At 35.3% G+C, this 26,610-nt stretch overlaps 1 protein-coding gene across 1 annotated transcript; it reads left to right on the forward strand.

The window, feature by feature from the left end:
- Positions 1-25,291, forward strand: MRVI1 (murine retrovirus integration site 1 homolog). Its single transcript, XM_010293444.1, has 17 exons — positions 1-211; positions 1,190-1,264; positions 1,696-1,745; positions 2,173-2,214; positions 3,369-3,956; positions 6,045-6,123; positions 8,962-9,082; positions 11,843-11,873; positions 12,948-13,088; positions 14,704-14,835; positions 15,570-15,711; positions 16,346-16,395; positions 18,336-18,443; positions 19,595-19,662; positions 22,585-22,704; positions 23,613-23,744; positions 25,051-25,291. The coding sequence occupies exons 1-17, from the start codon at positions 1-3 to the stop codon at positions 25,289-25,291; spliced, it is 2,331 nt and encodes a 776-aa protein (XP_010291746.1).
- The last annotated feature ends 1,319 nt before the right edge of the window (positions 25,292-26,610 follow it).

Here is a 26,610-nt window from a genome sequence, read left to right on the forward strand (position 1 = left end):
ATGAAGTACAGCTCTAATTCTGATGTTTTCTACTCAGACAACAGCGGTCACGTGATTGATCTGGTAAATGATCAGCTACCAGATGTTAAAATATCAGAGGAAGACAAAAAGAAGAACCTTGAATTACTAGAAGAAGCGAAGAAAGTGAGCGAGAGGTTTCTACTGCGCAGAGGCAGAAAGTCAAGAAGCAGCCTTCCGGAGTCACCCACAGGTAGGTGCAGATTCCGAAAACATGATTTTATATTCTACTTCAAAGATCTGCAAAGGCACAAACAAGCATCTACTATCATGCATACACTGCTGCTGTATGTATACACTTCAATTTGAAGGTCAGACTACCTCTGCCCCTCCTCACAATTCCGTATAAGACAGAAATGACCAATCTCTATATTCAGATGTAACAGTTGAAGATGGTGTGAAGTTTTTAAGTGCCTGAATGACACACTGCAAACACTGTTACATGAAAGCATGAAGTATTTCTGTTGGAATTTTTAAAAATGGTCACAAATATCTGTTTGTGAAGATTTTCTTCCTAAAGTGCCTATCATACATAAAATGAAATTTTAATGGCAAGATTCATACTGCTGAAAAAACATTCCCACCAGACATAATTACACAGGCTTTTATTCTGAACATAGTCATAAACAAAGCTAAATGGACCAGATCCTTCTTTAGAAACAGCAGAATAAAATGTCTTGTTCTCGAATGTCAATTGAAATTATTATTTCCCCTCATATGAAGTGTTTGAAAACTAGGGCAAAATGCCATTTTATCATGAAGTAGGACTTTCATTTAGCTTTCAAATGCCCATTCAAAACAAAGTTCTCTCTTAAAAATTGGCTTGACACTTTCTGGAGGGGTAAAAACAACTATACTTTTTAAAATGAAGTTTTCTTTTTTTTCCCCTAAATTCCTTGTGAATCCTTCTCTTGTTTCTGTGCTTACAGTATCAGAAAACTGAGGAGAATACAATGCTGTTGATACACGTAATCCTTATTAGGTTATGGCAGGTGTACGAGATAAAACCAAGTACAACTTGGCAATTAAATGACTTGTCACATTCTGGACAAACACGTGACTGACTGAGATTCATGTTTTAATCTTATCTGAATTTGAAAACTCAGAAGCTACAATCCTAGAAAGTAAAATTACCTTCTTTTTTGTTTTTGTCTTTGTTTTAATGATACAGTTTCCCCAACACTTAGTCCTAAAGTTTCACCAGTAGCATCTCGGAGCAACTCTCTCACTCTTCCAGTTCCATCAGGTAAAATGATCTATGCAGGCTCAAACGTTAACTTACAAAAGCTCACCAAAAATTTATTTCCTAATATTTCTTGAGAAGTCATATCTGTAGATTCAGGCATCTCCTCCTGAATATGACAAAGCTCATGAATATCCACAATATATATTTTTACTTACATATCTTTTGTTATATTTTTATTCCTGTGGTGCTGCTAGGTTACATGGTCTATTTTTTCATTCTTTTCAGTAATGGAGTTTTGAGAAGCTATAATGATCTTTCAGTTACTATATTTTAGATATTTTTTCCCCTTTTTAAATAGTATTTTCCACATTTAAATTTCGTACTTAATATGTTATATGGAACTGTGCGTGTATGTGTTTGCTAATGCTGTAGTAGGAAGAATTTTGAGCACAATGTCAGGATATGCCCTAATCATCTGTGTATCTTTCTAGGGTCTGATGCATGCACAACCAGTAGTGTTGAGTCAGTATCTCCAGGGCAGGTAAGAAAGAGCTGAGTAGTCTTCACAGTAGCCTAGTTATTACAGTACTATATTACACTATGCTGTCCTGCTGGTCTCTGAGGAAAATGGGATGTTTTGAATACCATTTTATATACCAAGATTGGATTATTGATATGGTTTATCTGCAGAGTGAGGGACTAATAAATGTTTACTCTGAAGACAGAAGTCCATGAGGTAACAAGTGCTGAAGGATCATACAGAGCTGCTAAGTCTGGAAAATGGAAAAAGATCCAATATAATCATAATCTATGGAAAAAACTAGTCCCTAAAATTACTTCATAAATGTGACAAGCAGTGTAACAGTTGAGAGATTCAAATTTCATCCATTAATATCTACATCTAACATTCGCAGTATAGATGTGAAAGATAACCTTGTAAGGCAACTTTTTTCTTCCTTTTTTGCTAGAATAACAGAACTGTGAAAGAGGATGACAGGCAAACTGCAGAAGTAAGTGTTTTACCTTAAGCGTTGAACAAAATCTGCCTGTTTGTCTCAGCACACATATGACTGACTTATGTGACTAAAAAGGCTAAAAGACTGTTCACTGAGTGAAAAGAAAAATGATACTGCTCTGAGAGATTGTGAAGCACCTCCAAATGTAGTAGAGGACAATGGGCTTACAGGTAGCCTTTACATCCTATCATGTGCCCTGCTCTATCTTAATTAAAATCAATATAGTGAATACCTTTATAAGTAAAGTAAAAAATATCTATAGCCATTTTGGTATATGCTGGTGTTTTAGGCAGATATCCTCTTCCAGACACCTTTGGCTCTGTGGAAGAGTTTTCAATGCCTCATGTTCCGCACCGCTAATGGGATGTTACTGCTCCAACACAACTATTGCTGGAGCCATTTACATGAATGCTTCCTAATTTCATTTAGGTAATATCAGAGGGCCTTTTAAAGAGATTCTGCTGTGAATGGATTAGGCAATACTTACAAAAACCAGTATGACAGCAGAATTTTGGAGCAGTAACTAGAAAGAAGAGGAGGAGTAGCAACATATCTAAGGCAGATTGCACAGTTAGATTATATGTTGGTTGCGTTAAATTGCTGACACAGGTGCCCTTAGACAAAATACAGATTCTGTACCAAAGTATTCAAGGTATAGGCAAACATTCTTTCGCCAGTTCTCCTGTAGAGATTGCAGCCAAATTACAATCTATGATACTGCACACAGAGTAAGAAGAGAGGAATTACAATATGTGCTTTAACATAGTATACAAGCACATATTTTTTTTTTCCCTTGGGAAGTGAGGGACTAACAGAAAACAATCAAAGGAAAGTAACAGTGCTATAAGATACAGGGTTAAAGGCGTGTACTCAGACAAATCTTCCATTAAGATGATGAGAAACTTTGCTATGTGAGGATTGCTATAACGGACTCTGGAATGGGAGGAGGTTACCTCAAAAGTTCAGAGATTCCCAATTCAGTGTTCTTTCAAGTGCCTTTTCAAAATTATTTCTCTCATCAACAGCGCATATTTAAAAGCAAATGTCACTGAAAAGGAAATGGCTTTTTATAATAAAAACCTGTCCTTGGGCAGGGGAAAGAGAAATCTGCATTTGTTGCTCTGCTTTATGTGTCCCTCTACTTTCAGAATGCTGCAAAAGGATTAATTGATCGAAGGCAGAATGATCAAAGAAAGATTTCTCAGGGAAGGTTGGTTCCTCGTTCTGCTGGTTTTGAAAACTCCAAAGAGAAGCTCTTGGAACAAAAAGAAAACTTTGATCCACGTAAACATATGGATACTTTGCCTAAATGCTCCCCTTCAGGTGGTGATGGTGGCAGAATGTCTCTTAACACTTACATGAGTGTTTGTGAAAATGAACTTGGAAAATCATTCCTCAAGAAAGCAAAAGAAAATGATGTTCCTTTAAGAACCTATCTGCCAGGACCAGGAAATATAGACTCAAAGCTAAAAATTCCCGTTGCAGAAATGAGGGACCATAAAGTTTCATGTAAACCAGAATTTAAACTGTGTGGACTGCGTCCTCCTCTACTACGGGCTGTATCATGGGATAGCTTAGAGCCTGGACAGAAAGATAAAACACCTTTAAAATTACCATCTGAGGAAGATAAAAGCTTTGTTGTTGGTAATAAATCCAGCAATCAACTAAAAGCATTCAAAGACCTTCAAATCCAAGTTCAACCGGTTCGAATGCAGAAATTGACGAAGCTCAGGGAGGTGAGTCCTAGTCATCAGCTGTATCCTGTTTTAAAGTTATTTTCGTTTCTTACTAAACTTTGAACTTGCTTAGCATTATTTTTATCATTGCAAGAAACATACAGTAATATAATGGGAAACAGTTTCAACAAAATCAATACAGAATTGCATTGTATTTTTCCTTTGCAACTTTAGTAAATTGTAACCTGTAACTAAATTCCATGGAATTACTCTGTTACTTAGTTCTCTTCAAATATGTATCAACTGCACTTCGGTCTCTTCAACATGAACATATGCATGTGAATATGGTCTTGCAAATGCAGGTTTTTGTCCCCCAGAATAAAATTGTAATACTGGTGTCAAGAAAGCACTAATTGCTTTCATTGTGACAGAAAGGTAGTCTAAAAGACAATATATCTCATTTTTGCATCATTTACATGACATATAAACAGGAAGCAGTTGATTAACAATCATGTAATTTGTAAAATGTACTTGGGACTAAAATGATGTATTTTGATTTCTAAAGAGAATTTTAGATCTGAAGAATCTTTCCTTCCTCAGGATGTAACAACATTCTCTTTAAAAGGGTCACTTATGCTCTTTTACTTCCTTCACTTCCCAGTGCTGTGCTTTTTCTGCTCCTTAGGAATTGTCCTCAGATCCACAGGCTAATTAACTGATTTCGGTATGAGTGGGCTGAGACCTACAGATAAACAGAAATCTTTAACTCTTGTTTGAGGACTTACAAGCCTCTGCATGTCATAGACTACTTGTAAACTTTCTTTGGATTTAAAAATCACTTTTACTTTGTTCAGATGAGTGTTTTTGAGTCCTGTTTTGGTTGGTATTCTCCCTTCTAAGGGCAGTAGTCCTGTCATTAAAGAATACTAGCCTTTGCAATAACATTACATTTGCAAGATCTCTGGGGACAGGAAATTGTTTTGGTGTGATTTTTTTGCTTATTGAAAATGTCTCAAAGTGTCAGGAGTTTTAAAACTGGGTGTCTCTGAAAGGAAGAGCAGGTAGAGGCTGGACTTACAGTTCCTAATTCTAATAGGGTGCAAATATGTCAGCTTCTTGAAGGATAGACTTGAACTATGAAATTTATAAACTAATCTGTTGTTAAATAATTGTCTAAAAACTAATCTGTTGTTAAATAATTGTCTAAATGATTGGTAAAAATTAAGAATTAAACCCTAAGAATTAACCAGTGTATTGAAAAAAATAGAAATATCATGAAATAATAAACCACCCTCATAAAGCAACTACTATGAGTGTATAGCAAAAATTACCTTTGAAAGAAAAGGAAAAAAAAAATAGTAGTTACTTTCCTTAGCATTCTTAGTAAAGAATAAACAGCTTGTTTGACCTCCAGTAGTTTAATATTTTAAGATGAACACAGGGCTGACAGGTGAGGACCTCAAATTCTGCACTTTGGTTATTTCATTCCCATTGTATTGCTTGACAATGGCAGCTTAGGTATTCATCTTTTCCTGTTTATATAATACACATCTTCTTAGCATATATGTACTGAAGTCTTGGTTATAGAGACACTTGAGCCATATAATTTTGAAAGTCCTTGAAGCTGTTAAGTAGAAAATGAGGATATGATAGAAGAAGAAATAAGATAACAAGGTTTAATCCTTAAGAGTACATTTTTCCCTACCTGTAAGGAGTAGGGGCAGAGTGAAGTATAACAGTGAAGTATTAACTTGCAGCTGTAGCATACCAAGCTTCAGTGTGATTTTTCTGAATTTTCTGTCCTTTCTGGAATACTTACTTATTACTACGGCTATAACCAAAATTTTCTTTTTTTGCTTTCATTTACCAAAACTTAATTTTTCTACTTGAGTAAGTGGCACATATTGTAAATCTCTGCCTGACCAGGAATTTTTCTAAATAACACAGGTATGAAATTTGAAATATGTACTACTTAAAAGTGTGTGTGTGTGAATGTACATGTATCCATGCAATGTAGCATCTAACTATAACTTAATATAAATATCTTCATTATGTTTATTATGTTATATTTAGTGTTCATGTGGCAGGGATATTTAAATTGAGATTTCTAGTTAAGTTACTTAGAAATGTTACTGTTTTTCTTAACAGGAGCATATTTTGATGAGAAATCAAAATTTAGTTGGACTTAAACTTCCTGATCTTAGCGAAGCAGCTGAACAGGAAAAAGGTGCAGTATCATAAAAGCTGGAAGCAGTGTTTGTTTGTTATAAACTGATTTTTATAATTGACTAATATGGAGGGAAAAAAAAATCTTTCCACAACTGCAGTAGTAGTTTTAATGAAGCAATCATGGAGGAAGGTAGTAAATAATGAATAAGAGAGACCAATAATTGAAATACCTGAATTTCTTGATGATCTGAGCAAAGAAATACTACTGTAAGTATTATTACAACCAAATTAGAAGGTGCATACCTGGGACAGAGTCTAGCTCGTACTTAATAGAAGGAGAACTGTCTCAAGTTTCAGTGACTTCCTGAAAAAAAGTTTTAGCAGTGATAGATTGAATGGATGTGACCTCTGCAAGATATTATGGCCATAAGGGTGAATTTGATCCTTGAAAGTATAAATAAGAGATGGACTGCTTTATTATTTTAGTATTTGTGGCATATATTGGAACGACATGTTCAGTTCTGGTCCACAGCTCTACATCAATGTGGATAAGGAGGAGTAAGGCCAGAAGAGAGACATAAATGTGACTGAATGATTGGAAAAATATGCCTTACAATAATTGGGGGGGGGAGGCGGGGAGGGGTTAGCTCAATTTGTATGCTTTTTAACAATGAAAAGGCTTAAAACTCTACATAAATGAGGAAATAGAAATTTGGCACCAAATGTTTTTTCCAATCTAACACAAGCAAATGAGACTTGATGCCTGTAGGGTGCATCTAAAAAGATTCAGAATAGAAATAAAGAGCACAGATCTAATCCTGAGAACAATTCAACAACTGGAAGAACTAAGTAGCAGTAGTGCTGAGCAATCAATTGAAAATATTTAAACCAAAACTGTATATTTGTTTGGCAGTAGTTAAGTCAGAACTTGTTCAGAATGTTTTTAAGGCCACATTAACTGAAAAAGAGATGGATAATATGAAAGGAGCTGAAACTGATTGTCAAAGATTTGATCCAAAGACGATTTCCACTTTTTCCTAATACTCTTCATTTTGCTAATTCATAGGTTTGCTTTGGGACTGTTTCATAATGCTTCAAAGTCTCTGTTACACAGGGAGATCCTAAGATACTACATTTCATGCTATCTCTGGAAACAGACTCATCTTCAGTCTGAACGAAATGAGATTTTGAGAGACTTCTTGTCCTCTTTCTGTATTTAGTGATTAAATCTTTGGATTCTTAGATATGGTAATATTATTCCTGTCACTCTGTTAATATATGATTTCCCAGAAATTATTTAGCAGGCTCTGTTTGAAAGTGTAAAATTTACCAGTTTACCGGCATGTTAATGTAATTTTGGCAGATTTGAAACTTTTGAGGAAAACATTATGAAAAGCTAAGCATTATTTTATCCAGGTTTTCAAACAAGATCTCATGAGCATCATGAGCTTTTTAAAGTCTACTAACTTACCTAAATGATACCCAGAACATTAAGGGTCAACTCCTTGTCCTCAGTGGGGAAAACAAGTGAGGGGTCAAATCCTTAGTTCATTTGTTAGGGAGACTTACTTCCTTACATTGTCATAAGAGCCACCTTCTGCTTTTTAACTGGAGTATTAATTTTGCTTAAACAATAGGAAATAGCTAGCTACTTTATTATTACTGTTATGAATCAAATATACTGGCTCCATCATGTTTTGCTCTCAATGCCAAGTTATTCTCATCATCTTAGTAAACACAACTTTGCATATACAGAAGTTTAGATAAGTGGGATATGTTAGATCTGGAGATATCAGCCTGGCTTTTTATGGGGACACATATGACTGCTCTTAAGTAAATACTGAAATTTTTAAATATAAAAGAAATGCACAGAACTAAAATGTAGCTAGAAAGAATATCCTATTCTCTTCCGTCTTTCATGTTAATGCTTTCCACATTTACAAAATTGCAGCTTTTTCACACTATTTGTTTTGCAAGTCTAAGAATCTTACTGTTATGCCAAATGAACAGGAGAGCTGTGTGAAGATACCTTCCCAAGTCTGAGACTCAGACTGGGGAACCTAACTTTCCTATAGGAGAGTCCTTCATTAAATTCTGGCAAGATAGAAGGAGATAAGGGAATTATATATGAAATTAAATAAAATTAGAATTAAAAACTTAAGTAAGATGATTTTTAAAAAAAAGTTTAAGCCATCTCTCGGTCCTTATGAAAGTGACAGAAGTAGAGAATGCAATTATAACCTTTATGTCCTGTTTCAATGAACATGCAGTGCAAACAAGTACATGTTGTAGGTTCATCACCATAAATGGTGCACAAAGTTTGCAGTATAGTACATTATACTGGACTTCATCTTAGCAGGTGGCTTTAAAGCCTTAGAAAGTATCAGTACTCTATTACAAAATCTAAGCTAAAACATTCCAGAAATTATGTAACTGTACTGGTAAAGCACAAATGCAAAATGTTAGGGTAGATGTTCTAGTAATGAATTTGGGTTCAGTTTGAATTCTAGGAAGAATGCTAATAGTTATTTTTCAGTGTGTTAGAGACTGTCAGAGTGCATATCACTTCAGTCTTTCTACATAAAGGATGACAACTGTACTGATTACTTTTGTTGCTACTGCTCAAAAGGAAGACATGGGGTCTTTACTTTAGCAGTAAAGGAGAGATGAGTGATGTATCACCATATGCAATTAAGAAAGTAATGTTCTGCACGAAGGGATGGACCTTTTCTTGTTCATTTTTGTTCCCAGTATAGTTGGGGTGAAATCTTCATTGACTTTAAAAAGGACACAGATAGGCTGAAAGATCCTCTTTGGCTCCGAAATGCTGACTATTAACAGTTAATGCATGACTTTTCAAATAACATAGAAGTTTTTTATCTGAAAATGTCTTTAGGCCCTTCACCTCTCCCCTCTCCCACTGAAGAGGAAGAGACAAAGAATAGCTCTGATGTCATGCCCAGCATTCCTGATGTATTGCTGCGAAAACTACGAGTGCACAAATCACTTCCGGGAAGGTAAAAGCTCATTAGAAGTACAAAGACATCATCCGGGGGAAGGCACACTAATGGTTTCCAGTGAACACCCTGGAGTTCCATTCATAGGGGTTCCATATAAGTAGACAAATTGCTGCATCTTAAAATGTGCAACACAGATTTTCTGGAAAAATTTTGGGGACTGCATCAACTCCCGGTAACTGGCCAGCTTTTAAAATCAGTTTGTAAGTTCTACATAAAAAGTCTGAAACCTAACTGACATGCTACAAGTACATTTTTATACAGATTTTTCTACCGATCTGTCCACTCCTGGTTTTCAGGATTGCTGCTGCATATATAAATTCATGTTGAAAATGTTAGTATTTCTTTCACCCAGAAAAATAATCAGGCCAGATAATGCTTTCCAGTAGTAAAATTTGGGCATGTAAGAATTCTGCAGTTTTTCTGCAGGTGACGATTTTTAAGGGAAATGGAGTTTATTTTGCAAACATAGTTGAAGGACTTGCTCACAAATTCCCTGATCTTGGGCTGTGCAAGGAGGCACTTCTTAACAGATTGCTTAACACCTGCCATGGCTCAGGAGTTTCTCCTTTGCCTTTTATGCAATCTGAAACAGTATGCCTGCATGTTGTAGATGTGTATGATAGCACCATACCAGAGATTATTTGAAACTAGAGCTATTGTTGCATAATGCAATGTAAATATAGCAAGGAAATCCTCTGGCTCATACTCTTCTGAGGTGGAGACATAATAGACCATACCTGCCAGGTGTTTGTCTAGACCTTAGAAACACCAATTTTCATTCTGATTTGAGTCTACTGCTATCCAAACGTAACATTTTCTTGACAGAATTTAAGTGGACTTTTCCTTTTGGGGCAGGAGGTTTATGTTTAAAATGATACAAAAGTCCATAACTTCAGAAAATATTTTGCTCTGACCCAAGAAATATAGGGAAGAAAGATCAAATGAAGCATTTGTCACCACATGCCTTGCATACCTTGCACCACTGATAACTTCAGAGACTGAGCATATTTTATTTTGTATTGCATTAGAATAAAGCTAAGCTTCTGTATTTCTGCATAATCCTTTTCTTTGAGAAAAATAAAACCGTAACAAAAAAATGCTTATCAGAATTAAAACAATTCCAAAAAGGTTTGGCCACAACTATTCCTAAATTCACCCATGTGTTTTTATACTGTAAATACCAGAGGCCTTCAGTCATTTGAAGCAGTCAGTAAGTGTTCTCTGTGCAGATTAAATAAATATTTAACATTTGTTGTGAAGGAACTGTTATATACAACATTTTATATAAATGAATGCATGTTGTGAAGAAGTTCTAAGATACTATTGCTTGATTGTAATCTAATACTGAAAAGAAACGAAATTTCATAGCTTGGTACAAAATAGGTAAATACTGAACTGGCTTTGAAGATCAGATAATAGACAGGTCTTCTGTTTTTCAGGTAATGTTCTTTAATCATCTGGCTTAATCTATAATAAAAGCACACATAACTTTTCATTCTTACTATAAATTTCTCAGAAGGTTCCCAACCAAAAGACAGACATGAATTTTATCATTCTGTGCTGTGTTCTATAACACATACAGATGCTTGAACTTCCGTCTAGAAGGACTACTCCTTCTAGTGGTCTTCCTTCTAGAATAACAATAAGTAATATGACTACTAATACTTTATGCACAAAATGGTTTTCCAACACAAGGGACATACTGGCCTCCCTTCTTCTAGTCACTGCTCAAGTATCAATATTATTCTACCCAGCAAGAAAAATCTGCCAGTCATTGATGCCAGAAGTATTGAATTCTGTATTTGGGATTAATGGTGCAATGAATATTACAATAATATTTGAATTTTCTGAAAGTATCATGTCTGCACAGTCATGATAGGTACGTTAACCACAACTCCTATCACTGGCATCCACTAGAACTTGTATATAGAGCTCTCTTCATTTCTTTCAGATGCTTCTCCTATCTATTCACTTGCATAAAACTGAATAGCTCTCTGATGTTTTGGAACAATTACAGGGAATAAGAACCTGTAAATTTAAACACATGGGATGACAGCCTTTAAGTGAGATAGATCTTGCAATATAATGTTGTCTATCTCATTTCTTTTATAGTATTCTATGAGACTGCATTTTGATAACTTTTTCTAGTTTTTGTATAGTCAGTAATCATTCTTGTGGTGGAAAACTCCTTAAATTCAAACATAGACTTTTGTCAGTGTCATAATTATGGTAAAAATCATTGTTAGCTAACTTCTAACAAAGCTAGCAGCCAAACCAGGATAGTTCAGTACACCGTGAGCTGGATTTTGAGTTCTGCCCATCTCTGATTACCTGGATCATCATCATGAGGTTTCAACTGTTAACAGAAGGAAAACAGGTAAAGATAATAATCCGAAGTACAGTATACTAAGTCACCCGCAACTCCAAAAGGGTAACTTCTGTCTTGCTCTTGCACTCACAATTTATCACAATGTAGTGCAGTATTTGCAGTTGCCAGAAACTTTGGTATGTTTTTGCCAATACTCAGGTAATACCATGCTGTTGCTTTAAAAAAACCAAACACAAAACCAAAAAAACAAAACACACACAGGGCGTTTAGCCATCACAAGTACAACTGAATTAATTAAATACTGGTGTAACCAAAAAAACTCATAAAATATTTAAGGGGAGGATGTCTTTTGTTGTTCTTTTTTGTTCTTTGCTTTGTTTTTAGAGACAAAACTAATCAAAACGTGAATTTTTGGCTTTTATTTCTAGCTCCCCTCCACTTACTGAAAAAGAAGTTGAGGTAAGCATGTTCTTAAATTTATTATTTTAGACATATGGCTTAATTTTAAGTGGTTTCTCTAAGTCTAAGGGTGCTTATTAGAACCGGGAAATGGGATTTTTTTTTTAATGTTTCTCAGAAAAAAACCACATACTGAGCTCAATCAAAATAACAATTTTATGAAATATGGGAAATTGTCCCAGGCAATACAAACTGTGAAAAGACTTAGAGTAGGAATAAGCAAAACACTTGTTTTTTCATTCTTCTTAATACAATACACGTTCGTTTTGGAAATTATTATAATATACTTAAAGTAGTAAAAAATTTGAGATTAAATGAGACCAGAAACTAAATGAGTTAAATGTATTTTGTATTGGCCCATAGGAGCTTTGGAGCAGGTTTTGTATATCTTGCAGTCAGTTTACACAATTTTTACTTTTTCAGTTCAAGCCAATAATTTTTTTTTATAGGTTGCTCTTTAGCTTGCTGGCTTTGTTTCTTCTTTTTTTTTCCACATACCAGTCAAGAAAAAGATCTTTATTTAGTTCCAGTCTAATGGAACTGTTGGTGCCTTGTGCATCTTTATCCTAAGAAATAATGCATCTGTTAAAGAAAGAAACAATCTTTAAAAGCAGGGTGCAAGAGAATAAAAATGTTAGTGCATAATCTTTTGTTGGCTTCAGTGGTAGGTGTTTGTCCCTTAAGTAAAACAATGCTAATGGTGAGCTCATCCCTGGACTTCCTCTGCACGGACTATCTGTTTAAAAACCTTGGGGACCCTTGGAGGAAGTCCAGCTAGAAAACAGATCCATTGTGATTCTGATACTTCTGATAGGATACTTCCTTCATTGTATGTCTGTTTTTCTGGGAGATCACTAGAGCATTCAGGAAGAAAGGCAGCAACACATTTATTCATATTTTAGAGGAAGTAAAAAGAAGTCATTTTTGGACACAATCTAATTAAATATTTTAAATTTTCTGTTTCAATACTTACTTAAGCACCAAAGTCTGTTAAACATACCTTATTTGTAAGTTTTCACAGGAAATTACATTACTGTGACACTTATGTAAAAATGCCTTTTTAAATCCAAACAGAATGTATTTGTACAACTTTCCTTGGCCTTTAGAAATGATAGTTATACCTTGGAATCTAGAATTAACCAAGCAGAGAGAGAGAGAAATCTTACTGAAGAGAATGCTGAGAAGGAACTGGAAAACTTTAAAGCAGCCATTACGGTAAGAAAACAACAGTAATTCTTTTTCTGAACTGTAGCGTACATGAAAGTGCGTGCCCATTTGAAATATGTGTAGCTATGCTTGCTTATATCTGTTGTAAATTCAGCCCCAAAACTTCATTTTCTGCTGCACAAGCTCCTTACTGTGAGCTGCCTACCACTCTACACTAGAGAGAGTATTTTCTGCCAGTGGGCCACCATTACACATGTTATATGGTTCAATGACAGTTTTACCAGTCTATATATGTTTTTTCATCAATGTTGTGATATTTGATGTTTTATTCAAAAACCCAACTTCAAGAGAGAGACGATTTATATGAATTTCAGATTTGTATGAGAAAATAAGCAAGTTACAGTTGCCAAGAAAAACTTGAAAATCTGAAATTTTGCATGTTTTTCTGAAAGAGATTCCCTTATGCTTTCTCAGGTCTTGCAGTCAAATTTAAGCTGCAATTTGTTATCACACTAGATTCAGTGATAAATAAGTTTAAGAAAATTTTGTTGTTGTAGTTGTTGTCATTGCGCCAAATTCGTCAAAGTTTTGCAGTACAAATGCAATTTCTCAAATTGCCCAAAAAGTTGCTGCACGTGACTCCTTTTGAAGTGGGGGAAAAGAGGAGGAGGAGAGGTTATTCTTTTCACACAGATCATTTCAATGTGGTGACTTACTCTTGCAGTAATACAAGTGAGGGGTTGCAGAGAACTAGGGCACAATGCAGCTGGTCAGAGGGAGGATTGTGTGAACAGCAACACAGTGATTAATTACTTAAGAGAACCTCAATGCCAAAAGTGCATCCTGAAAATGCACTTTAAGAACATAGTAATCATCCAGCATCACAAAGTCTTCCTGTAAGTCTGAACTAAATTGTATTGGGCTTTCTCGTATCAAACTTTTCTGTGAACAGAAAACTCATTCAGTGAAAAGGTGTTCACTAGGGCTAATAAAACATGTAAATTTACTCTTGCTTTTGGTAACTAATCCCAAGGAATTTATATGCTTCAGTGCTTTTCAGTATTAGTCTGAGCTATCAAAGTGACAATATTGATCCAGTGCATAAATGTGTGTATTGATTGATGAAAAATAGTTGAGAATGCAATTGCCATTTGATTTACAGGCCATATTGGTTTTGATTACTCTTTTACATTTGGAATTCTTGAGACTATAATGTCTTATTTTCCAAATAAGTGAAGTACCATGGAATTGAAAGAACATAAATGGCTGCCTTAACACCTTGTGCCCAGCGAATTAAAATGTTCTTTGTGTTTTGGTAATCATTCGTAAGTACTAGTTCCAAATAAGCTTGGCATTTGTAAAGTTCATAGGTAGCTAGGCATGATTCATCATTAATTTCAAGAGGAAAACCATTGCAGATGTGCTTAGCCCTTTTTAACTCCTTGAAAGGTGTGCCTTGAAGTGAAGCACCATTCTGAAACAGAACTGCTGCACTTGCCAGGTTATCTCTGGTGGTAGTGATGATACTCCTCTGGGGCTAACTTGTCCATGTGTAGTTCTGCCTAGACATGTCTGCCCCACTTCTGTGGCTCAGGCTGCTTCATCTGAACTAAAAGTTTCAGGCGCAAGACATGACAACAAAGCTTACTTATTTTCACTTCAGTCTTCAGCTCACTTATGGAATCACTATGAACACAGAGAAGCTTACCAGAAGCTATTGGAGGATATTGCTGTTCTGCGGCGTTTAGCTGCTAGACTATCTAGTCGTGCTGAGATGGTTGGAGCCATTCGCCAGGTAAGAACATCCTGGTGTCTAACGCATATCCTGGCTACACATGTTCACTCTTTCCCTTGTTCAGACATAGCTGGAGGTTATATTAGCCCTTTGAATTTTATTTGTCATTTTGACAGATTAAAGACGTTTATTGTAGTGTTAGATAAAACACTATTTCAGTCTGGAAATAGAATTCAGATTAGTCACGAAGCTATTCAACATCTGTACAATAGGAGCATATATATTATTCAGAACTATAGCTGCATCACAAGAAATGTATTTAAAATCAATGCAGCATGAATGAGAAAACTTTTCTGAGTCAAAAAGCTCATCTAGTTCAGTAAGCTGCCTTTGGCAATAGCTTAGTCAGACAACTATAGGGTGTAATAACAGAGCAAGTATGAATGAGAACACAGCAGTACCCTCCCAGATTCAACACTGTTGCCTCAGGGCATTAAAGTGATTAGATTGATGGCAGTGACTGAGACCTCTGAAGGTTTGAAGACGAATGTTCATATACCACATAACTAATAACACAGGCAGACTGTGTAAATCTGACAAAATAAATGATGATATTCTGTGGATGTATATGAATGCATATGCATTTGCGTTCTAATTAGCTTCAGAATTTTCCATCATGGAGGTATAAATATTTCTTTCAGAACAACTATTCCAGATTTAGCCCTGAGAGGGAGCATATGATTTGTTTGAGAGGTGCAGAGGTTACCTGAGTATTTCCCTCTTTTCTTCCTTAGGAGAAGCGTATGTCAAAGGCAACGGAAGTAATGATGCAGTATGTGGAAAATCTGAAAAGAACATACGAAAAGGATCATGCTGAACTAATGGAGTTCAAGAAACTTGCCAATCAGAATTCTAGCAGAAGCTATGGTGCATCTGGTAAAAAAAAAAAAATTAAAAAAAAAAAAATTAAGGGTTTGTCTCGCCTCTATATAGAGAGGTGCTATTAATGATAAAAAGTGAAGTGTTGTGAAACCTGTTCACAAAGTTCTGATCTACGGGAGTAAATTTCCAAAAGTTACAGGTAGAACAGCTAAAATATTTCATATAAGCCATACTTAATTCTATAGTACAGTAATTTAAAATCACTACCACTTACCAAATACGTGCAAGAGATCCAATGATATTTTCATTGGCCTCTTGCACATACGAATAGCTTGCAACTACCTCTTAGATGCCAGATGGTGGCAAAATTTCATTATTAAAAAATTATTTTTTTCTTTTGCAATTTTTTCTTTCCTAGTTTGCTGGAAACTGAAATATGAGTATTTTCTTTTGCAAAAACTTGTATACGGAGGCAAATAGTGGGCTTTTGCCTGATCTCAGTACAATGGTTCAATTTTTTGCAATTATTTCTTCTGCAGGTGTAACTGAGACCAGAACTGTATGACAGATAAATATGCAGACCTTATATGGATATACCATATCTGAGTTCAAAATACAAGCAAGGGCTCTATTAATATTATTTATAGATAGTCATATAGTCTGACTGTTCTTTACTGTTTTTATGCAGAAGATGGAGTACCTCGTTCATCTAGATCCATGTCTCTTACTGTTGGAAAGGTATTTCTACAATATAAAGAAAATGAAGCGAACATTTTATGTAGTGAAATTTCTTTGTCTACATATATTGGTTTTTAGGCTGTGTTCAAAACATAGTGCTGGTAAACTCTCAGTATTGTTCATGTAATTTAGTGCAAATGCTTTGTAATTTTGGATACATGATTAAGAATGACCCTATGCAGTAATGATAATGCTTTCTGTGCAGCTATAAATAATAAAGGGACCTATTTATTAAAGAATAATTGTATTGCAGGCCGCATACCTGTGCTCCAGAAAATGGCTTATGTCCTGTGCTTTATTCTAGTTCCTCAGTGAGAAAGCTGAACATTGGATCAAAACTTTGACTAGATGAGTAGGGATTCAGTGATCTCATCATTTTCGTCATATGAAGTATTATACCATGTTCAGAGTACCTTAGATATAAACAGTTATTTTTAAGTGGGGATCATTTTTCAGGTAGCATCAGAATATCTTGTTTTATTTGACAGAGCATTCAGAATGAAAGATTATCTCAGATTGTTTTGGCTTGACCAATTAATAACCTTAACATGGCCAGGGTTCCATTTCTGCAAAACTTCCAAGTGTTGGAGATGAAGTTATCACAAAACTTCCTAAAACAACCAGTGATTTGAGAGAGCCAAGTCCCAATGTAACCAATGAAATTTGGTAGTCAGAAGCATTATATTAAGTCTGCTATTTCTTTTCATATTTTTATTTGCTTGGGTCGTAGTTCTTTAGGTTTAGTTTATTCCTGCCACTTCTGAGTGCTGAATAGAAAGAATTAGAGCACAGGGCATGCCGGGGGCAAGACTGGATTTCAGCATAAGAAGCAAGTGAGTTGAAACAGAGGTCCCAAAAAAAGATGAAATTTAACAAGGACAAGTACAAATAATAATAATAAACAGAGGGGAAGGGGGAACCTCAAAATACTAGAATGGGCTGCCTAATATGGCTGCAGACTCTCCAGTATAGTTTATCAGAAGCACATTAAATAAAGCTTTGTCGATAATGAATAGATATAGTTGGTTTTGTCTAGAACCAGGATCATGGAGTAGGTGACTCCTACATATTTAGTCAATCTGTGTTTAACTCCTTTCCTGTGAAGTTATCTAGAGCAGAATCTTAGAAGTGTTTAGATATGCACTAAGATGAAGCTGTTAAATGCTGCATGTGCTTGGATTTTTCACTCAGTGGGAAGCATAGATTTCACTAGGTGTGTATTATAGGATGAAGTATTTGGCTACTTACCTCATGACAGCAAAAACTTACATGATCTATACTTGAACTAGAACATATTGTGTAACGCTAGCATGTGTTTATCATATAAAGAATTTACATGGTCTTTGGAAAATGTAAGCAATGTTGCATGATGCTAGATAGATATCTAAGAACTCAAGGGTTGGGGAGAAGGCTCTGTTCTTTTGTGGAGGGAATGGATGTTATTGTTTCTGTAAGTTATAATTTGTAGGTTTGGAAATAATATATCATAGTGGGTGCAGTATATCAAAATGAGTATATAGCAAGAGAAGAGTTTCACGTGTAACTTTGTTATTTTCCAGTCAGTGTTACACTGGCACTTTTCCCAGTATCATTATACATCTGGTTAAACCAAAGATGATAGCCTCTAATAAGAAATGACAATAACAGCTCAGAACATATCTGTTCTCTGACTTATGCTATTGGGCTTTCAGTGTGGAGGGAATGGTGTAGCATTCCTGTACAACACATCATTTCACTCTAAGCACTTGCCATACCAGACAGTACTAGAAAAAGTTCTGGGAAAAAGCACAGGCCGAACAGCCATTTATCTTAATTTTGCTCCCAACTCTTCTTTCCCCTAAGGGACATTAACCTACATCTCTGCCATACCTATTAACTTGTAGAATTGTTCTTCAGCTTATCTTGTTGTATGATAGAAAAAAAAATGTTGTTTGTCACAGAATATGCCTCGGAGGAGAGTCAGTGTTGCAGTTGTTCCTAAATTTAACTCCTTAAACATTCCTGGTCAGTCGTCAGCAGCTTCACCTGTAACTTCAATGCCACCCCTGGTAAGTAAAACGCACAGTTTAAAGATAGTACTTTTTGTCTAAACCACTTTTGCATAGGGCCAAGCCATCATTACTAAAAAATATAAGCCCTTTCATTAGTTTAATTTATTTTGATTCCATCCTAGCAAAGAGGATGGACAAAGGCAATTCCTGTTGTGTAAGGGACATATGCCTTCAGAATCTACCTCCATAAATGATCACTTTGGGCACAGAGCTGAACAGGGCTAGCTGTTGATTCAGAGGCATTTAGACATTAGTTGAGGCAATTTGCCTTTTAATCTGTAGGAAAAAAGTAGTAAAAATAGTTGTTCACTGTAGGAGAGAAGTTTTAGCTAGAATCCATAGAAGATGATTGGACTGCTTCTCTTCCTTGCCAAAGTAGTCCACTAAACAGAAAAGCATGTAATTAACATACAGAAATGTATGTGGTACAAATTTAGAAGTTCTGTGATAATCTGGGATTAGTGGAGCTATCAGCCTTTACCTTGACTTTTTGTTTATAAATTTTGAATAAATTAAATGAGAATCTAATCTGAGCCTAATAAATCTATAGGAATGCTTTGGAAGAAAATTGCAAGGCATATCAACTGTTCAGAGATGAGCTAAGATGGCACATAACCTGAAAATTATGCAGTTTTATGTTAAAAAGTAAGGGTATTTAAATGAGGGGTGTTGCTGAGAAACTAAATCCATTTTTAGTTTTAAGAAAACAATCTGTGCTATTTAGTTATTATGTACCTGGAGTCAACTGTTTCAGGAACCAAGAGTGTTTGTTTACCTTGATTTATTATAATTTATTTTTGTTTAACATTTTCCATTGAAAATTTAGCTAACAAATTAATGTTCCTAGGGTAATACGGAGAGAAGCAATAGGGTAATTTTACTGTTCAGTGATCAATAGATGAAGAAGAAAGACTTCTACTGGAAAAAAGAAGCAGGGTAGAAGGGGATGCTGCCGAAAATTCTTCTTGGTGTGCAAGGCTATTGTTTACTGTGGTTAGTGGGAGTAATTTGGAAGATCCATATTAAAGACACCTTGCTCATGGGTGTGAGAAGAAAACCTACGGACCATGTTGACTTTGTCATTCTACTGAAGACTCATTTGAAACTAATTCATGGATGTAACATTTATTGCTGTTTTTCACTTACAGTCTGAATCGCCTAGTAATGGAAGGAGCAATCTAACATCTACTCCTGTTCTGCCAGCACTTCTAGAAAAGTGAGTTTTCTCTAGGTCATCTCACCTATTAAATCCTAGTATGAAATGAAAATTATATAACTTCTGCCTTTCCTAACAGAAGTTATACGAAGGCATAAGGTACTGAAATCAATGATATGATATTGGCTTAGGTTGATTCACAGTCTGGTAACTGCATTTTACTATGTCGTGGTCGTATTGTTCTTTTCATGTTCAAAGAGTTTATAAGCAGTATCTCAGAACTAAATTGAACCTGCTATGATCATGAGAACTCATCAAGTAAACCTGCAGCAGAAGATTATACATTTACACATTTGAGTAGGCCTGCCATCAGAACTTGATAAAACTGGGAGTATTACATACAGTTCATGTGGCTTTTTTTTTTAATATATTCCCTGCAACAAATTAATGCTGTATCTAAAGTTGGCCATGAGCAACCCTGGGTACGAATATACCTTAACTTGACTATCCCAGTAAGAGAAGGTTGTGTTCTGCCTTTGCCTTTTCAACATGTGGCCAGGTGGTAAGAATCATATTTTGAAATACTATGATATCCAGTGTCATGTAGGTTTGTAAATTTACATGGATAAATACAAGTATAGTAAATTAAAAAGTATAATTTATCATAATAGTAGGTCATCAAAATTTTACGGATGTCAAAACAATTATTGAGTAGTAATTCTTCTTTTAGTAAAAAATCGAACATTCAGCTAAATTAAAGCATTAGGTTTGAGATTTTAGTTTTAACAACCTGAGATTTTACTTATAACAGCCAGAGAAGTCTGCATTTTGAAATTAAAAAACAGAGATACGAAAGAGGAGATTTTTTTTCAGCCTGGTAACCTGGTAAATTCAGCAAATACCTCAATATCTATATTTTTCTAGTGCCTATAAATTGCAAAAATATTTTTCATTAAAACGTTTGCCCTTTGACTCTGTATTACTTACCTTTAGTGTAGATGTCCTGGCTGGATTAATGTGTGCTGCTGTTATACATTTTCCGTAATAGTTTGATAAGTCATTCCATGGCTTTAAATAGTACTACTTTTGGAGCAAAGTAATAGTTACATGGACAAGGAAAGCAAAGAATTGCTCTGCTGGAAAGCATGTGCATCTACACATTTCTAGAAAGAACTGTTAAGTTCTTCCAGTTGAAATTAATGTATAAATGTAATTTAATTTTATATAAATTTGTGACATGTAAAGCTTCTGCAGTAATAGAATACAAAGATGGGCAATATGAAAATATGTGAGACTAGCATAAGAACAGAAGTCATACTCAAGCTGTTCTACAAGGTCTTTATAAACAGTTACCATTGATACAAGTACTGTTGCATTTGCAAACCCATGTGTTTATATACTTTATTCATATGTATAATCAGCCTAGAAAGCAAAAATAAAATGTCATGTACCTTTCCAAATACTTATCTCTTTCAGGAAATGTTGCACATTCTAAGGAAATTGCTGATGTTTCAGAAGTAAAACTTACTCAAACATCACATTGATTTTTGTTCTTGTTGTTGTTACTACTACTTTGGTCATTTAGACTGTTTACAATATTGCAATAAAAGATCTGAAAGACTAATTTAAATTAAAGTTTGTTAGGATGCTTTAAACATGCAGTTTAAAAGCTTTAAAATATGTAGATCTCGGATCAGTACAGAATATTGATTTTCACCTAATTTAAGTTAGTGCTGAGGCAGGACAAAATTTATTGTATGTCTTTGTTTTACCTCTGTGCTTTAGCAAGAATGAAAATATGCAACAATTGGGAAAACAAAAACTGTGAACAATAGCACTAGTTGTTACAATTCAACAGAACTCTGCAAGGTTTAGACCATCTTTTGAAATGCTACAGAAATTGCGGGGGGGAGGAGGGGGACACACATAAAACCATTATCAATATTTCTTACTGGATCTTAAGAAAACAAATCATGTTATCAAGTAACAGAAGTAGAACTTGAAATTCAAGTTTGAGCATAAGTATGTATGCATGGGACAGCTCCTATATAGTAGCGTAAAGTTACATAGTTCAGCAGAGTTTTGTATATTTAAGCACTTCAAGTTTATAGTCATGATGTGTTTAAAGTCCAAGTGAAAATAATGTCTACTGTTAATATGAATTCCTGAGAGAAAATCCATTGCCCATAGATGGTGTCAATCAGGATGAATTATTCTTCCATTGATTTTAGTGTCAGTAAAATAAAGCCTACAAAAACGGTTAGATTCTAGAAGTTGAAATGAGATCCACTGTTGAGCTTAAACCTTGACTTTGTTAGATTTGCTAAGTCGTGTCTGAATCACTTAAACTCTTTGTCCCAGACTTAAATAAGGACAGGTGAGCACTGCAGAAAGAGAGCAACATATAATGGCTTATCTCTAGGCTAAATGCTCAAAACCTTTACTTAAGAGAAGTTTTAGTGACAAAAGCTATGTATGTGTTTGTATTTTTTTAACCAGTGCATCAGTTCAGTGTGTAAAGTCAGCAGAGAGGAGTACCTAAAAGGCAGATAAGAAAAATGTTTTGTTAAATTAATATCTGGTATTATTTCTATTATCTTCCTCAGATCTAGTGGTCTACAATTTCTAAGATGATTTTTAGAAAGTTGAGGGAAATCTATTAAAGTATAGCAAATAAATGCCATGGATAAGCCAGGAAACAAATGCTCTTTTCTTTTTTAAGGAAGAAGAAACAAAATGCAGGTTTTAATACCTTAGAAACATATTAAATACTGTTCTTAAATTACAACATTTTGAAACTAAAGTTTTGCTTGGCGTTTAATTTTTTTTCTTTTGAATGACATTTTATTTCTCTGATGTACATTAAGGAATAAAAATCAGGAGTCACAAAATGGTGTGCAATTGTTCTTGTTCAGTAGTATACTCCAAATACAATACATTTCACTGGCATTTTCTGTTTGTCTGTTTCTTCTGTCTTGGCAGTGGTAAGACTAGTGGAGAGCCTGACTGTGAAACGTCTACTTCTGTGCTGACACAGAGTGGGTTGGAAGAAATCAATCCTGAAACTAAAGCCAAGATAGAAGAGGAAGCATATAACAAAGGGTGGGAATATTTTATGTGAAGTCAATCTCTAAATATGTGCTACCAGATGAGGACATATGTTTCACAATGTAACTTTAAATGCAAAATGAGTGACACAATTGATATGAGCTCCTAGAGGACGGTCATAATTGAAGCAATGTGGGAAAAACAATGTGAGTGAGCTTCAGTCATTGTATTTGCATCGTAGCTGCTTGCTTTCATTCTCTATTAATGTTAGCCAAACTGCGAGGGATCAGTCATATCATAGCTTCTGAGTTGAGTGGGTGTTCTTATGTCAGTAGTGTTCAGCTTCATGATAGGATAATCCAAAACAACTTTCTAAAACGTTTATTCTGAAAAGTGTACATGGAAATGAGTCAAGAGTAGGTATCAAATTTTGCAGTAAACTCATGTTTGTCACAGTGCTTTACAAAGCATGTGTTGGGGCAATTAACAGCTTTGGGATCTGTTTCTGGATGTCAAGCAAAGAACTTTGTATTATGTGAAGAGTGAGACACAAATTTTGAACCCCTCCTGCAGAATCTAACAAGCTATTTATCTTTACCATTGACTTGCATTTATTCTCCAGGAAAATAAAATACCTAGGGGGTGTTCAAAATGATTGAAAAAACAATAGAGAAATATTTACCAATTCCTTTACAACAGACAAAAGTTGTGCTCTGCTGACTATAAACTCTTTTTGGAAATTATAAATTTGGTAACAGAGCTAATACAATCCTCTATTAAGGAAGTGTGGCTGTCTGTGCGCCAAACTTACGGTCTTTAGCTAGTTTTTATTCTTGTCTGAGTGCTGCAACACTCTTACTTGTGTTTTATTGCATATAACAAAGCATAAAGATAATTTTTCATTACATACGAACAGGCTTATACAGCGTGCTAGACTAAGAAAATTGTTTTCTGTGTTAAAGCTATCAGGAAGGCTTGAAGAAAACCAAAGAACTTCAGGAACTGAAGGAAGAAGACGAAGAGATACCAAAAGAAAGTCATGATGAACATGAAGAAAGTGAAAATGAAGATGAGATGAAAAACCTGAAAAGCAGGTGAGACAGTGGTGTAATATGTCCATACAAGAGGAGCCACTTTTTTCTAAATGTGGCACCCAACCAAGTGTTGTATACTATTATCTTGACATGTTTTCTTCCAGTCTAGGGAAGCATATTTGAAATAACAGTATTTTCACAGAAAGGCATATTCCAAGATAACATAGTTGCAAAATGTAAAACTTTTTATTTTGATATTTCAATTAAGATTGCATGTTGACACCAGCCCCATCTCAATGGGGTTTGGCTTTGATTTGAGGTTAAAAATATTCCACAAAAGTTCTTTAGATGCCAGAATGTATCTCTCAGTAGGCATGCATTGTCTCATGAAAGTTGTAATTCAGGAATCTGATGCCCATATTTGTGTCATATGTAATTCCCAAAGGGTCTTCACAGGTGAGTCTTTCAGTACATCTACAAGGTCAATGCAGATTAAGACAAGGTCTTCAGCTATGTTCGACTTGCTCTGACTTGGACAGGCAGGTGCCTGCTGTCTCTGGAAGGTGTGTAGATGCAGCAGAACAACACTGTGCTGGAGTTCCTGCCTTTCAGCAGAGTGGTGTGTTTTATTGCATTCACCTGTACCCAGTGCTCTTCATCTATACTGGGGACTTTCAAATCCTCTGCTTATTGTCTTACCTGAAGCATTTAATGCCTAACTGGAAAACTTTTCTGAAATTTTCAACTTTTCTTAGAGTTAATTATTGAGTCTTCTCAGTGGTTCTACCACCCAATTCAATATACCTGCAACTTCCTGCATTTTAAAAGCAAACAGACTTCTGCAGTAGAGAGGAATTGGATGCTGGCCAAAGCAAGCAATATGTCCGATCGCAAGCTAAGGTAGGAATCCCTACCTGATCCAGAAGACTTAATTTCCATTCCATAACCATTGTGGTTATAAACACCTCTTAATTTGAGATTTCAGCTGTGTTCAGAAGGGCAGCCATCTCGCTAGTCATGAAACTCTTTGGAAGGAATATTTACAACATGTTCTAATGTTTAGTTTAGTTGAGCAAGCTATGAACAGTGCAGAATCTTACATCCTATCAAGCTATGAGATTTGCCAGTTGAAAGGTGGGAGAAATAGAAGTCAAGTTTAGAGTCTGGAACCTTCTTGCAAATATCACCCATTTCTGAGTGTACAGCTCCTCTTAAAGGAACTTAAGTCTGATTCTTCTTTGACAGGGTATTTGTATTTGGAAGAAAGATGGTGCACCATACATCTATGAAACTTCTCAAATTGAAAAGCTTAAGATAATAAATTTGCTTATGATTAATATATAACAGTTTTCTTTTAATTTTACAGCAGACTTGAAGTCATCATTAATTACTTACATATACTGTACCCCAAACTGTGTAAACACTGGAATGTGGTATGGCTTGTAGCGGCTGCGATAATCATTTTTGCTGTGGTGTTGGGAATCTACCATTCATACAACTCCTGTGATGAAAAATCAGAGGGACCTGAAGGGAAGGCCAGTTGTTCTGTTGCCCATCAATACTCCTGGTGGAACTCAGGATTTCAACATGAGCAACGCACTGAATAATAAAGGAACAACCATGTATCTATGGTACCTGAGCAAGTATGCATATTAGAACACAGTTGTTAAAGGTAGTGCTTAGTTATCCTTATGGTTGTTAAATGTGATCTGTTAGACAAGTGAGTTACTCCACACCATCAGGTTTGGGGATACATTGTGAAAACACCTTGCCAAAACAACAAATGGGATAAATAATCCTGTCTGTCCTCTTACTGTAAATGACTGATACAAATAAAGTAATGTTGAATCATGATAAGGTTGTGGCAGTAATCAGCAACCAGCAAGACATTTAAAAGAATGATTTGCACAGGACATTCACATCTCTGCTATGATTTTGAAGAAAATTGTAAAATCTGCGTTTGCAGTTACTGCTTTACTTTTGCTATTTCCTGAATTTATTGGTGATTGTTGAAGTACTAATGGCATTTAAATCCTTTGGGTTTTAAGAATCTGATTCATTTCCCTATTCATGATTATTGGGTAGAAATAGAAGCTCTTCTATGGAAGGTTAGAATTATATTATCAGACCAAATGCCTTGTTGATAAAGTAATTTTATGAGAGGAATTATCTGCATGATTATTTAAATGGAATACTAAGTACATGCATAAATGTCTTTTATTATATACTTTAAGAATGGGACCACCAATTTTTTTTTTAATGGGATACACAACAAAACCTAAAATGAGGTCTAGGTGGCACAGTGGATATCCTCAAATAAATCTGGGAACTTCTGATAAAGGAACATGCTTTGCAAACAAATTTGTGTATGCCACTTAAGGTCACTACTGGTTACAGCAAAAAGTAGTTGCTGTCTGGAAGATTAGATGTGTTGCCCAAGCCCAAAATACAGCAGTCTTGGATGTGGCAAGCAATCTTCAATTCTTTATTAAAAGAAAAAAGAAAGAGAAATCTTCAAATCTGTGTATACAGATGATCACACTAAGTGGACTCTGCCCTACTGCTAATACTGGAAATAGTATTTATTTGAGATTTGCACTAAGAACACAGTTCTGCATACAGCCAAAACCCTACCAGTGCCTAGATGAATCAGGACATGAAAGCAGTGAGGACTTTGAAGAGGTCAGTGCATGTTTTTAGTAGTTCATTTTCAGAATCTGATGCAAAGTATGTAACTGTTTTTGTATGCTTTCAGAGCTAAACTATCAGGTCATGATAGACTAATCTTTTGCCAGGATATTTTAAGAGTTCTGCCTATTTAGGAGTTGTGAGTTCTTACACAAGAATGTGAAATCCTGGTATTTTTAGACAAGCAATTTCAAAATGGTGAAGCCATTATCTGTAAAAAAACCCACCACCTAGGACT

This window comes from Phaethon lepturus, unplaced genomic scaffold, assembly GCF_000687285.1.
Source record: "Phaethon lepturus isolate BGI_N335 unplaced genomic scaffold, ASM68728v1 scaffold10628, whole genome shotgun sequence".
Classification (NCBI taxonomy): Eukaryota; Metazoa; Chordata; class Aves; order Phaethontiformes; family Phaethontidae; genus Phaethon; species Phaethon lepturus.